The sequence below is a fragment of the Miscanthus floridulus genome, chromosome 7 (assembly GCF_019320115.1).
Source record: "Miscanthus floridulus cultivar M001 chromosome 7, ASM1932011v1, whole genome shotgun sequence".
Classification (NCBI taxonomy): Eukaryota; Viridiplantae; Streptophyta; class Magnoliopsida; order Poales; family Poaceae; genus Miscanthus; species Miscanthus floridulus.
In genome coordinates this window covers 122339292-122354900 of record NC_089586.1, presented here as the reverse complement: position 1 = coordinate 122354900, position 15609 = coordinate 122339292, and the positions used below count along the sequence as shown (strand labels likewise).

The 15609-nt window shown below is 43.3% G+C and overlaps 1 protein-coding gene and 1 pseudogene across 1 annotated transcript; one reads left to right on the top strand and one right to left on the bottom strand.

The window, feature by feature from the left end:
* Positions 1 to 10777: 10777 nt before the first annotated feature.
* Positions 10778 to 11662, bottom strand: LOC136466170 (L10-interacting MYB domain-containing protein-like; annotated as a pseudogene).
* A 946-nt stretch (positions 11663 to 12608) lies between these two features.
* Positions 12609 to 14827, top strand: LOC136464550 (SNW/SKI-interacting protein A-like). The gene has a single exon (XM_066463495.1). It carries the CDS (start codon positions 12743 to 12745, stop codon positions 14570 to 14572), a length of 1830 nt encoding a protein of 609 aa, XP_066319592.1. The 5' UTR covers positions 12609 to 12742; the 3' UTR covers positions 14573 to 14827.
* The last annotated feature ends 782 nt before the right edge of the window (positions 14828 to 15609 follow it).

Genomic DNA, 15609 nt, shown 5'->3' with positions numbered 1-15609 from the left:
AGCAAGAAGTGCAAATAGCGCATGACTTACTGTCTGCCTGCACATACTAGACGTGTCTGGTATGGCCGAGGCAGCAGAGCAGCAAGTAGCTGTTTGCAACAATGCTCAAACTCGGTGGCGACCAAGTGATGAGTCAACCTCAGTATCTCATGATACTCATCACTTGCGTCTCATGGCCAAGAAAAGCAAAAAAAAGAGTAACAAGAAAGATCAAGAAAAGGAGAAAGCACAAGTAGATGATCAAGATGAGAGTGATGTTGAAGTTGAAGACAACTACATCCTTGATCATCTCAACTGCAAAGACAAGTTCATCATCATGAAGATAGTTGAAAAGAATGATGAGCTTGAAGAAGAAATTAAGAAGCAAGAGCAATCACTTCAAAAGCAAGAATTGTTTCTCATCTCCAAGATGGAAGAACTAAAGGCTCTAAGTGAAAGATATGAAAAATTATCAATTGAGCATGCTTTAGTTACTAGCTCCTCTTCTAGTGTTTCACAACTAGAGAAGGAAAACTTTGAGCTCAAGGCAAGGCTAGATGAACTATCAAGCAAGTATAATGTGCTACAAGCAAACTATATTCATCTAAAGTGCTCTCATGAGGAAGTAGTAGAATCAAGCATCATGCTTGAGGTGGCTCATGAGGTTATGATCACATCAGTAAAATTTTCTCAACCTCTTACACATTCACTCACTAGTACACCATCTCAATTAAATATTTCTTGTATTAATGAGTGTGCTCCCCAAGCAAGCTAATCTTCGATTGAGCTAAATCTTGTAGAAAACATAAAGCTCAAAGAAGAGGTGAAAAGTTTAAAGAAAGATGTGATTCGGTTGAAGGGTAAGGAGAAAGCACAACCTTCTCAAGATAACAGTGATAACATGGTGAAGAAGCTTGAGAAGGGTTCAAACCTTGCTTTCTCCAAAACCCAACAAAAGAATCGTATTTTAAGTAAGGCCAATACAACCAGGAGCAAGAAACATGGAAAAAGGTTATGCTATGGTTGTGGATTATATGGACATGAGTGGGCAATATGTCCACATAAGAGTTGGGCCGACAAGTGTGAAGTGGCCAAACAAAAGGCCTCAAACAAGTTGGCCAACCAAAAGAAAAGTGATGGACAAAGTGCTTGTCTCATGAGCAAGAAATTGGGGCATCCTACCAAGAAATGCCCAATGTACAAATAGGCAAGAAAGAAAGCCCAAGTTGCAGCAAGAAGATGCTATGGATGCAATAAGATGGGCCACAAGGTTGATAGATGTCCATACAAGCAAAAGAAGCATAGAGCAAACAAAGGCCGCATATGCTATGCTTGTAGAAGAAAGGGGCATCTAAGCTATGAATGCCCAAATGGTAACGCTCCTAAGCCGAACACATTTGTTTATAATGATAAGCTTAGGAAGACCACAAATGGAGTTAGCACTAGCAAGGTGATGTGTTCACCACAAACTAGTGCTAAAGCCATTTGGGTGCCTAAGCACTTGTTGACTAACTAAAAAGGACCCAACAAGAGTTGGGTACCAAAGTGTGCTTAGATTAATGATGTAGGTACTTGGTGATAAGATGAAGGCTTCGGGTGGTTGAGCAAGCAAATTGATAATATCCACTCAATCTATCAACCAATTCTTATCATAATATCTTATATGGTTGACCCAAAGATAATTTAATGAATATATCATTTACTTCATCTTCACCATTGGTAACAAGTACCTAAACCTTATAGGATAGCCACTTTATTTATTTTGTGCTCAATGACTCACAAATAGACATATTTGTGAAAAATTGAAAGTGGCTAATTAGTTTTACTTGATAATTATCATGTTTGCCATATGGTGCTTTTAATAGCTCTCTAGTAGAGCAATACATTTGTTGAGATGTAGGTATACAATAAATAATAGAGCTAAACAAAGAATCATAAGCAGCGGATTAATCGTTTCTGTCCTGCACCTACCGGACGTGTCTAGTATTACAGGAACTAGAACACTAATTGAATTGCAACTAAGTCTTTGATTCATATATTTTCATATATCCTTAACTTACTCAGAAGCTTGTGATTTATCAAATCTAAGTGGATTGTGAGCATCTCTTGAACTCAATTTTAAATATGGCAATTTATTTGGTTTATGGTCAAAATGGAAAATTGGCTCCCAATTTCTTAATAGAATAAAAGTGCTTGTTGAAAGTCATTCAAATTACTTGAAGCATTTATTTAGGGGGAGCTAAGTTTCTATTTTGCACCATTGTGGACTAACAAATTTATCTAGCATTCTTTGTAGTCCTTTGGATGAAAAATTGATTTCGTGTCTAGCACGATTATTTGACAATTAAGGTCAACATAAAGACTATCATAAGTGGAATTCTTGTGGGCTCAAGGCAAAGGTATGTGTTTATATACATGCATTGTAAGTGCATTAAGGCCCTTTATATGTTAGAATGTGCATTTGTGTGACATAGGAGAGATGTTTTTCAAAACCCATAACTAGCATGTGTTGGTGGTGTAAATTTGAAAAACTATTTGAATCTTGGTCTTTGTGACCTAGCCTTGTCATGTGATGATTATAGCTCTCCTTGATTGTTTGATTGGCTAATCACACATGACATGGCTTTCTTAAGTCCACAATCTACTATGTCTCATAATCTCTCTCTCAAGTAATTAAAATCTATATATGCCAAATATTTGAAAAAGAGAAGTGATATTCATGGCATTTGGATAAGAAAAGTAATTACACCTTATTTGGATCAAGGACATACATGTTTTGGATCAAGAAATAATAGAGAAGGGGATTGGAATTAAGTGAATGAAATTTGGAAAAAGAAACGCCAGCCCACAAATACCGGACATGTCCGGTATGCATACCGGTATGAGCGGGATTATAAAAATGTCTGGTACCCCTTTGGCCAAGTTAGGTTTTTCTTTTTCCTACTAACCTAGCTACCTCTCCTTGACCTTTATTGGCGATTTGAAGTTTCCTTCATGAAAAGGAGAGAGGGAGATTGGATTGGAGGAGATTTGCATCAAGATCGAAGGCTCTGGGACTTGGATTTCCAATAGTATCTTCATTCACTCTCTCAAGGTACCCTAATCCTGGACCTCATCCGATCTAAGTGGTTAGGGCATGATTTTTAAATCCCTTCGGTAGAGATGCTACATTACCTGTCTAGAAGTAATGCCCAGAGTTTAGATTGGACTGGTTGAAGATTGAGCGAAGGACCCTGGTTAGGGTTGCTGTCTACTCATACCGGACGTGTCCGGTATGTCCGGTATGGGACAGCAGAGCAGGTTTTGCTCCCTTATTTCAATCTTCTCAATGGTTAATTCATAGGACTAAGTTTGATTGTCTATTATGTTTTGTGAACCTTGTGACCTAGTTTGGTTGAGGTGATTGCAAAGCATAGGATAATTATTCTTATTTCTATATTTCAACTAAAATAAGCTATTGTTTGGGCATGTATCTAAAATTCCTTGCATATCTTTGGATATAGGACAACAGTCATGAGCGAAAGACAGGAGCCTAGATCCAAGCATAGGCATGATCCAGCTTTGGAGAAACACAAGAAGGCAAGGTAGGATATGCATCCTAGATTCAGTCAGCAGGAGCAGGGCAGTAGCAGGAGACCCTCTAGAGCCACTAGGGGCGCTCCACAGTATAGAGAGGGTGGTGATGGTGATAGCAGCCCCTCTTCTGGTGATGAAATTGTGGATTATAGACTTGAGCATAGGAAAAGGAAGAGCACTGAAAGAGACTTAGACAGAGAGTCAGATGATGGTGATAGCTCTGAGGAGATAGAGGAGGAGGAGCAGGCACCGCTAGTGCACCACCTAGGTCAGGGCATGGACTATGGCCTTCTTGAAGTACATGCTCCTATTTTATCCAACTATATTGTTAGAGTCAACTACAAAGGAAAGGGTATGACTATGAGAGCAAGAGATCAGAGGAGGTTGATCCTAGGGGTTTACCTAGGATTCAGTATGATCATCGCTTTCACACTATGTTCCATCTAGATTATTATACTAGTGTGATACTTGCTAGGAATCCTATGGTAGCCAAGTCTCAGTGGATAGATTAGAAACATATTAGAGAGTTATGGAAGTCCTCCGTTGACTATGCTATTGCCACTTGTCAGTGCACAGGTGTATACACGCTCATGGAGTTTGTGCATGATTAGAACTCTAAAGTCATTGCATAGTTTTATGCCACTCTATTTGTGGAAGAGGAGCCAAGGCGTATGCATTGGATGCTTGAAGGCTAGTGGTACAATGTTGACTACGACGCCTTTATAGCTTTTATTGGCTTCTTAGAGGAGGACCTCTAGAGAGACAGGATCCACACCAAGCAGGTGTTACCTCCTGAGTAGCTCACCTACATGTATCCACCAGGAGGTGAGACAGGAGAAGTGGGGAAGGTTCTAGGTCTTCACCCAACTTATAGATACCTAGATAGGATGTTTAGAAAGACTATTGACTGCAAGGGTGGAGACAAGGGCAACATTGCAGATTATTCTAAGAACTTGCTCCACAGGATAGCACCTGATGCTCAACCATTTAGTGTGTTTGACTTTATTTGGTTAGAGATTAGGAGTGTGGGAGAGAGGCCCCTCAAGGGCTGTGGTTTTGCTCCCTACATCAAGCACATGATTGAGTAGGTCATAGGGCATACCTTTGAGTATGATAAGGTACATAAGGTTCTAAAGATTGTTGTAGACTTGCCTAAGGTTAGGGTACCTCCAGTAGGACCAGGAGGAGGAGTAGCAGCACTAGAGGCAGATTCACCTACAGGTGGTGTAGTAGCTGGACGAGCTTCTCCTCTACCACATGCTCCTTCACATTCTTCTTCACATCACCACAGTCCTTCGTCTCCTATTCGCAAGATGTTTAGTGCTATCTTTGGGATGTGCAAGGACATACGGACCTATCAGCGGAAGGAGAGAGAGGCTAGGAGGAAGGATACTCGGACTTTGAAGCAAATTGCTTCTAGACTTGAGCTTGATCCTCCTAGGTCTCCACTATTAGATAAGGCAGCTAGTGAGCCTGAGACTAAGGAGCAGCAGCAGGGCAGGTACGACGCAAAGTTTGCTAAGTTCCTTCAACGACAACAGCAGCAACAATAGGCTCCAGAGCACCCAGTCGCTTTACCACTATAGGCTTGGGTGCCTACTCACTCTCAGCCACGTCCCAGTGCTATAGACGAGTATGCTTTAGACTGGTGGAGTGACCTCACAGGTAGCTTCTATGACCCATATGGTGCGGGTGGTTCTCGTCCAGCCGGCGCTACACACTCAGATGATGATGATGCTGGTAGAGATGAAGATGATGATGAGTAATCATAGCTTTCAGAGACAGCTTGCAGCCTCTTTGTCCTTAGTATGTCATTGATGGACCTTTGTGGTGATAGATGACAAAGAGGGAGAGAGACTGATTAAAGCTTTAGGATAGTTTTATTTGCTTTATTTATGTATCTCTTGAGACATGATCTTTATTTATATTATATTAGTGGCTTGTGGACTTGAGAAAATGTGTAATGAGTGTTATGTGTGACATACATGTGTTATATTTATTTTCATAAGGACTATGCATGCTAGAATAAAAATATTTGATGTGATGTCTTTATATTTATTCTTATGTGATGTATCTTGTCATATGCATCACGGTTTTACTTATCACACACATGCACCCCACAGATGCAATGATTTAGGGGGAGTCTCCTATATGTTTTAGTATGTGAAATTAACATTTGAGGTCATTTTGTGAATTTTAATCATAAGCACATATTAAGGGGGAGACTCTCATAAATCATTGAACCCAAAAGCTTAAATGTTTATATTCTTTTGTAAGTTTTAATTAAGTTGTCATCAATCATCAAAAAGAGGGAGATTGAAAGTGCATCTAGCCCTTGAGTGGGTTTTGGATGATTGAATGACAATGTGATTAAAGGTCTAACCCATTTGCTAAGTGTGGACATATAATAGGTTATCTCACAGGTACTTAATGAAAGCCAAAATGATATGTTGTTGTATAAACAATCTAGTTCAAGCACAAGACAACAATGCAAATGAAATTCATGCAAAGGCTTATTTATTGTGGGATTTTCATGTACTGTGTGAAAGCAAGCTTGTAAGAATTAATTAATGAGATATGAAGGATTACATATGGAATAGTCTTATATTTGAAGCTTGCTAAATTAAAATGAAAAAGATAACAATACAAATGAATGGTTGATTCAACACAAGATGTGACTTGATGTCTTGAGATGGTGAAGATAGCAAGGAAAGGCTTCGAGGTACTAAGCAAGGGTGAAGGGCAAGCGATGGCTTGGCGGCCAAAGAACCTAGCTAGGGTGAAGAAAGAAGTACTTGCATTTAGTTGAAGTACTAATCAAGCTATGACGGTCATGTTAATGTGAATGATCAAATCACTATTGAAGTGTTTGATGGAAGTGACTTGATACATTTGAGATTACTCAAATTTGATGAATGGAATCAAGTCACATGCTCAAGATGGCTATGCTCAAGTGAAAAGATCAATATCAACATGTTGGCACCCTCACTTGATGAAGATTGGAATACACTGCTTCGGTTGAAAGAGATCAACTCAAAAGGCTTAAATTCGTTATACTTTTAAATTTGAGTTAATAGGAATGACGTTCTATTAAGAGGGACGCATCATGTTGATAGATAATGTTTCATAAGTGCTCAAGCCAACCCATGTGAGTTTTGAGTGTTTGAGAGATAAAAGACCTAATCTGTTTTTGCTGGTCTGGCTATCCGGTATTGATACCGGACGTGTCTGGTATGTGCCTAGCTAGGTTAAAATTCTTATTGTTCTCAGGTTGATTCATCGGGAGTTTCAATGTGGGTCGGAAGTTTCGACGGTCGGGAGTTCCGGCATAGGTCGGGAGCTCCGACGTCTCATGCTTAACTGACTTAGATGGTTCACTGTCTTGGTTATGGACGACCAGAGGCAAACGGCTAGTTTCAAATACCTTGAGGGCCAGGAGTTCCGACGTGAGTCGAGAGTTCCGACGGTCAAAAGTTTCGGCATGCATCGGGAGTTTCAACACCTCACAAACTTCAACTCAATTACTGAGTTTTCAAATATGCTGAGGGTCGGCAGTTCCGACGTGAGTCGGGAGTTCCGACGGTCAGGAGTTCTGGCATTCATCGGGAGTTCCGACGCCTCACATTGTCACTATAACTTAGTTACCGTTGGGTAGTGTAAGTCATACCGGACGTGTCCGGTATGCTGTTCGGTATGGCAACGTCTATAAAACGGCTAGTTTTTCCAAGGGGCTATAAATACCCCCAAGCCTTCATCTTTGGAGGCTGCTGATTATGCTGGTTTCTATACACGTTTTTGAGCCTTGCCAACTCTCCCAAACCCTCTCTTAGTGAGTGTGTGATCCAAATAGCAAAATCCATTTGTGGGTTAAGAGAGAATTTGAAAAGGAGAGCAAACCACCACTTGAGCACTTGTGCATATTGTCTATTTCGTGATTCGCGTTTGTTACACTAAAACTGAAAGAAGCAAGTTTAGGGTTGTTCCACTAAAACTATGTATACTGAACACGTCCAGTATAGATACCGAACACGTCCGGTATTGATCACTATGTCAGGCTGTTCTGCAGAACATGTGCATACCGGACACGTTCGGTATACCTACCAGACACGTCCAGTATTTCCTGCCTGTGCCGAATATATTCATTCTCTGTTCTAACTTTGTGTTACAGTGTTGTTGCTTCTAGATATACTCTTTATACCTTATATACTCTGTGGCTAACTTGTGAGGGGTGGTACTACTCTTTATTTGGTCCTTTACTAATTGTTTCTGCATTTAAAGGTGTTCATTTTCAGAAACGCCTATTCATCCCCCACTAGGTGGCATCCTAGGTCCTTTCACTAGTGCTTAGTTGGGCTAACAGGATGGAGTTGCTCGTGGTTGCTCGGCTTTGTGGGGTTGAGGCCAAGCAAAGCTGCTGCCGAGGTAGGCTGCAGCAAGGCAACGGTTGTGGCTGGGCCAGATTGGTTCAGGGAAAGGGAAAGGTCTTCCTATTTAGCTCTAGGTTTTTCTAAGAGAAGGGGCTACCTCCAAGCACAACAAAAGAAGATCCAAAACACACATGCATCTAGACTAAACATGGTGCACAATTCATTATAAACTCAATTTGAAGAAGATAAGAGAGGATTAGGGTTTTCGTTTTAGGAAATAATAAATTATGTAGAGGTTGCATGTTGAATTCGAGCGCGGCTCGAATTCAACCAAGGTTTTAATTTATCTCCAAAACATTTTATTTGGAAACACCTCTTGTCACGTAGGTGGCCAACCTTCATGACAAGCAATTCGTTGCAAAAAGTTTTGAAACTTGGATTTTGAATTTGGGGTGGCAAGGGAAAACATTTGACTTAGGTTTGACCTAACATTTACATGCAACAAACATTCAAGCAAAAAAATTAAAAAGTTGGGATTTTTCTCTATTACATAGAATCATGGGATGTTATAGTGTCTAAGGAACAAACCAATTCAGTTCTAGCAATTGCAATGTAGGGAGTTGATTTAGTTCAGCACCAGTCTCTTCAGTGAATGTTTGGTGCAAACAAAGTTGAATGGGGGCTTCAACCAAAAGCTTAACTAGCTAGCTCTAGAAGTTGCAGCACTTGGGCCTAATTAAGTTCAGTGATGTTTAGAAGAGGCAAGGAAAAGGCTAATGCATGTGCGAGATGCAAGGCATGCTTCTTGAAAGAATTCATTGCATATACTTGTTGTTCATAAGGCAGGTAGACACACACAGCCAGACAGGGTTAACTTGAGAGAGTAGTATCAACAGATACTTAGTTTCCAATTGATTCATGAGAACTGCCTGAGACTTAGTTTCCAATTGATTCATGAAAACTGCCTGAGACACGTGAGTGGTGCAACTGAAGTCATCAGAGATGTTTACTGTCAGTAAGTGCTGTATAGAGATGGTAGCCTACGCTAACTCTGACTCTATTGTGGCCTCTATAGTTGTCAATGCATAGTGCTTTGGAGTCTGGTGCAGTCTACAAAAGTACCAAGCTAGAGATGAGCTATACAGTACGTTTGGATGAGCCATTTGTACAACAAATAAACGTGACAAGGTTCACGATTTAAACCAGGCAGCCCCATGTTAACAGGCTATAATGACATATACAGCAAAGTGATCAGGCTCATGAGATTAGATTAGAAAGTTGATCATTGTTAAGATGTTTTTTTACTGTCATTACTACTAAGATGTGCTTTATAAGTCCTGTCACTTGTCTGCTTATGCTCAGTGCAATGGAGTATAGGGCAGATCTAGTGTCGGAGGCTCCCACATGAGTGGGGTCCAAGGAAGGAAAAAACCGAGGCAAACCTCCTCCCGTAAAATCTACGAAGAGGCTGCTTCGATCCCATGACTTGGTGACTCAGTAAGCCAGCTCTCACCACTGCACCAAACCTGCCCTTCTCATCTCAGTGCAATGGAGTATATCGATACTATTTTACCTAGTGATCAATGATGCTGAATATTTCCAGAGACTTCACTCCAAATTCTATGACCAAATAGTAGGGTTGGACGAAAAGCTAGCATCTCGATAGCTCGCTTGACTCGACTCATTAATGGGTCGACTCGACTCAGACCATTTACATTTTTCAATAAGTTGAATCAACATTTCAACTTATGTAGTTAATGAGCCAGCTCATGAGCTGCCTCGAGAGCTTAACGAGCCAAAGTTTATGTATGACTTGATGCCTTGCACTTTGTAGCTGATCGATGGTTGGACCTAGACCTTGAAGACCTGGGCTTACTATGACACTATCACTTTGGTTTAAATGGATATATGGATAATCATTAATGGATGCATCATATATGGTATGATATATGAAATATGAACCATGGATGTATGGTGTAGTACTTCGGTGTTTTGTCGCATTTATATATGTTAGTGTGGTTTAATTTATTTGTTTGATTTAAGACTTATGGATGAGTTGTTTTTGCATTATTATTGTTTCCAAAGCTTAGATAAATGTACAAATTATGTTTTGTGTGTTTTTTGTTGCCTGGCTTGCGAGAGTTCATAAACGAGCTGAGCCAACACATTATCCAACCCTACCGACAAGGCTGTGGCAATTTTATGTTGTCATTAATCATATGTTTTGTTCATGTAAACTTGGAGATCATAGTACTCAAGACCCAAAGAGACAACCATCATCTAGCCCTTAAAAAGTCAACAGCCAATCCCATAACAGATTTAAGTACCTCTACAAACTTCCTGCTAACAAGTTCTAGTGAGTGGATTCTTCACTTGACTGAGATTGAGGTGCACCACGTACCCAAAAAAACATTATTAAGGCTTCCTTGATACAAATTCCTCTACTTGATCTCAAGCCATGATCATGTCCTAGGGTGTCATGAAGGTGTAGGAAAATGGCCTTCTCATTTTGAACATGCTATATCACTTCACTTGATCTTATGTTTGGATCTCAGTCCACTGGATTCGAGTCATGACAGGAGTTTTCCTAGGACCTGCCTTCTTCATACCAGTAGAGCCCATAAAATATGAAAGCAATATATGCAACCATGCTTCAGTATCGCTTGAAGCACTAGACATACTCATCATCATCTGCCACACGATCCAACAAAAGTAAATAAAGAAAACATTTGTACTAAGGCAATCCATATAGCCATACATGGTAAAGCTAAAGCAACATTACATTACATACTGATAACAGATACAAAGTAAGGACCGACCACCTATGCACAATACTATTTAATTGGACAACACCACTACCTATCCTTCCATGCCCTCCTTAGCCAATTCAATCTCCCATTTGGTGTCTTCAAAGTAATGAACACATCACGATACTCTTTCTTCATAAGAAGGTGTGTGGCATAGTAGTGTTCATCACTCCCTTCTTCCACCCCATCCTCAATGACTTGATACAACATATTAGCAATCTCTTCTCTAACATGATCAACCACTTGTGAAGTTGCTCAATTTTTACTTGGGGCCTTCATCTCATCTTGATCTCTAAAATTTTTCTTCTTATTGTTTCCCTTGGGAGAATAATGAGCTGCTCTTTCCTCAACCTGCTTATCTGCAGTGGATCTAAGCTTTGGTGTGTCACCCCCCACCACCACTCTAAACCTCACCCTCACCATCACCACTTCTAATAGATTCAAACATGATTTGCATCTAGTCCTCATGCTCAAGTGGTGAAGTTTCAAAAATTATACAACCTGGTATAGCCTGAAAGAAACACAGTACATAAAAACATTCATTAGACCAAATTCATGAAAAATGACTACTTGTATGTATACTCAAAACAAGAGCCAATTACTACATCTCACCGCATTTTGTTCTGCCCACCAATCCGCACCAGCTGAGATACATCCAGTCATAGGATCCCTCCCCAATCCCGCAGCTCTAATGTTTAGAGTCTTCCATTGGTTATATTTCTTTCTTAGTGCATCCCACCTGTTCTTCATTTGCTCTTTTGTATATGGCCTCTTAGTACGATCATGGAACTTTCTTAAAAGATTAGCATACCCTACACGATTCAGGCACTGTTGTGGTCTATTGTTGGCGAGGACTTCTTCCACACAAATGTCGTTGAAAACTTTGGCAGCAAAAGCATCCCATTTTGCCTGAACCTTTAGAGGCTTTTCCATCTACAAATATCAATGGGCATATATGAAGATGAAAACGTGTTGGCATATAGAGATATTAATATTAACCCACATGCTGCACAATGAGAAAAATCATATCCATCGATATGTACTGCAACTCGGTTGAAACTTTATTTTATTGATGATTGATTGATCTCAACTTATTCTAGTACTGCTACTCAACAAATTAGTTAATAATTACATCCGTTCATAACACAAAGCCAATATTGCGAAAGCCGAGATATATATGCATCTGCGGAGGGGAATTGAAGAAGGAAAGCGGCTGACCTGCGGGCGTGGGTGTAGCCACCGTCCTCGGGAGCGCGGGCCGGCGGCGCATGGGGTGGGTCGGTGTATCGGCTGCGGGGAGGCGCAGCCCCAGGGCGGGGTGACGCTTGGGAGCCGCCGCCGGCGGCGCTAACCCTAGCGGCGGAGCAGGTCGACAGGGGCACGGCCGCACGGGAGGGGAGAGGAGCTGGTGTTTTGGGAAAGCGAGAGGACAGCCGCGTCCCGCGGCTCTACTGAATGATGGCTTTTGGGCGGTGCGCGGTCAGCAGAAGCGAACGCGACGCCAGGCGTTTGGTGGGATTACCCTGCGTTTTGCCTGGCAACGAAGCGACGCGAACGCGTCAGCTGTGGGAGCCTGTGACAGTCACGGACTCACGGCGAGCACGGGATGACGGCTCACGGAAGGCTGCGCGACGGGTCTTTTTCCACCGACCCACTCCAACCAGCCTTCTCTATAAACCCAACCCGACCCGCAAGCGCATGGAACCCGTTTCTTCGACCCGCCCCATTAGCAGGCCTAGCTTTTTTTTTTTAGGAAATTAGCAGGCCTAGCTGTGAGCTTACCGGTTTCCCTTCTGAAACAGGCCTTTTCGAATCGGCAAAAAGCCCAGCCCAACGCAGCCAGTAGCCGCCTTGCCCTTGTCCTACCGTCCTAGTCACACCCTAATCACTTTCCCCAAATTTAGAATCTAACCCTAGCTTCTCCTTCTCGCCGATTCCCCCGATCCCCACCAGGCTACTCGCCGGAACCCTAGTTAGCCGTAGATCTTACGCGCCGCGCGCGCGGCCGCCTCCATGGCGACGCTCAAGGATCTCCTACCGGCGCCCAAGACGTCGGCGTCCACCTTCTACGACCACAGCAGCGACCCCTGGTTCAAGGAGCGTTACGGCGGGGAGTCGGCGCAGGCGGCCGAGACAGCGAGGCCCGCAGCCGCCGCCCGGCCCGTGCCGCCGTACGGAAAGCGAACGGGGTTCGTGCCGCGACGGCCGGAGGACTTCGGGGATGGCGGCGCCTTCCCGGAGATCCACGTCGCGCAGTACCCGCTCGGCATGGGACGCCGCGACGATAAGGGCGGGTCCAAGATCCTTGCGCTCACCGTCGACGCGCACGGCAGCGTCGCCTTCGACGCCGTCGTCAAGCAAGGGGAGAACGCAGGAAAGATCGTCTACTCCAAGCATAGCGACCTCGTGCCGAAGATAGCCACGGCCGATTCCCAGGCGACGTCCGACGACGAGGAGGAGCAGAAGAAGATCGAGGAGACCACTGAACGGACCAAGGCCGCCTTGGAGAAGGTTGTCAACGTCCGCCTCTCTGCAGCTCAGCCCAAGAATGTGCCGACTCATGATTCTGAGTCCAAGTTCATCAAGTATAAGCCGTCCCAGCAATCTGCGGCCTTCAATTCAGGTGCAAAGGAGAGGATCATTAGGATGTCAGAGATGGCAGTGGATCCTCTTGAGCCACCAAAGTTCAAGCACAAGCGTGTGCCCCGGGCGTCTGGGTCACCACCTGTGCCAGTGATGCACTCGCCGCCACGGCCGGTTACAGTGAAGGATCAGCAGGATTGGAAGATCCCACCTTGCATTTCAAATTGGAAAAATCCAAAGGGTTACACGATTCCGCTTGATAAGAGGTTGGCGGCTGATGGGAGGGGGCTGCAGGAGGTGCAGATCAATGATAACTTTGCAAAGCTTTCTGAAGCATTGTATGTGGCAGAGCAGAAGGCGAGGGAGGCAGTGCAGATGCGCTCCAAGGTTCAGAGGGAACTTATGCTGAAGGAGAAGGAGAGGAAGGAGCAAGAACTAAGGGCTCTTGCACAAAGGGCACGTATGGAGAGGACTGGTGCCCCGCCTGCACCATCAGGTGTGCCTGCTGGTGGCGGCAGGGGAGCAGTTGAGGCTGTCGACGAAGATATGAATATGGAGCAACCTCGTGAACAACGTGAACCACGTGAGCAGCGCAGGGAGACTAGAGAAGAGAGGGAAGCAAGGATTGAGCGTGACAGAATCCGTGAGGAGCGCAGACGTGAGAGGGAGAGGGAGAGGAGGCTGGAAGCCAAGGATGCTGCAATGGGCAAGAAGAGTAAGATCACTAGAGACAGGGATCGTGATATCAGTGAGAAGATTGCTCTTGGTATGGCAAGCACTGGTGGTGCAAAAGGTGGTGAGGTCATGTATGACCAGCGGCTGTTCAACCAGGACAAGGGAATGGACTCTGGTTTTGCCACAGATGATCAGTACAACATCTACTCTAAGGGTCTCTTCACAGCGCAGTCCACGATGTCCACACTATACAGGCCTAAGAAGGATGGGGATTCAGATGTATATGGTGATGCAGATGAGCAGTTGGAGAAGGTTATGAAGACTGAGAGGTTCAAGCCTGACAAGGGATTTACTGGTGCTTCAGAGAGGACTGGCAAGCGAGACAGGCCTGTGGAGTTCGATAAGCAGGAAGAAAATGATCCATTCGGTCTGGATCAGTTCTTGACTGAGGTGAAGAAGGGTAAGAAAGCTGTGGAGAAGATCGGAGGTGGAGGAACCATGAAGGCGAGTGGTGGGTCCTCAATGAGGGATGATTATGATGGTGGATCTGGGAGGTCCCGCATTAATTTTGAAAGGGGGCGCTGAGGAATTTGCTCTGCTTCTGCAGGTTTTGAATGCTTTCTCAAATATCTTCTAGCAGGATGTTATAAGAAGCTGAACTCTGATAAGAAAGAGTGTGGCACCTGTGCTGTTATAGCTCGTGTGCCTACTTTCAATGGTTGTGCTAAAGAGTGTACTATATGGATCCTATGGTGTCTATGTACTATGCTTGTATCTGTACTATGCTTGTATCTGTTCATTATTATAGGATCTATGAACTTTGTTTACATGTTCCATCAATTTTTATGTTACATGTTATTGGGCTCTATGATTTCATCGGTTACCCTTCTGGGATATGGATGGCCTCAACGTGTCTATTTGTTGCCATGGTACTGGAATTGCTGCACAGGTGCTCTTTAAAGGGCGTACCCAGTGCAGAGAGCTCCCGCTCTGTGCGGGGTCTAGGGAAGGGTGTTAGTGGCAAGCCTTACCCGCGCCTGTGCAATGCGAGGAGACCGCGACTCGAACCCGGGACCTTCCAGTCACAGGCGGTAAGACTCTACCGCTTGCACAGGTGCTCATTCCGTTTATGAATTTCTTGGTGGTGCCTATTAGATTCTTTCTTTCTGCTGTTATTGTGGGGATGATATTCATGGTTCACTGATGTACTCAATGAGATTTTGCTTTGTGTCATGTGAACTGTGGTTATCTGTCACTCCATTTCCTAGTTCAATGTGCTTGGTTTGTGTGGAGTGTCCCTCATGCTCCAGTTTTTGGTTCACGGTAGTTTTCAGTTTTTCTGCAGTGTCCTTAACTCATTCCACAGATGATTGGGTGGATTTATGTCCATGAATTGTCAATGGTTAAAATTCTGAGGGTGGAATTGTCAATAGTTCAAATTCTGTGAGGGTGACAGCCAGCAGCCTGTATAGAAATGACTTCACTGTTATGATAATTCAAGGTAGCTTTTACTGAATTTTAGTTATTTTTTGCCCTTGTGAATTTTGGAGTCCTCGTTTGTACTAATTCTTATGTAAACATTTGTTCATTTACAAAGAAGCAAACCTTTCTATGGCAATAAT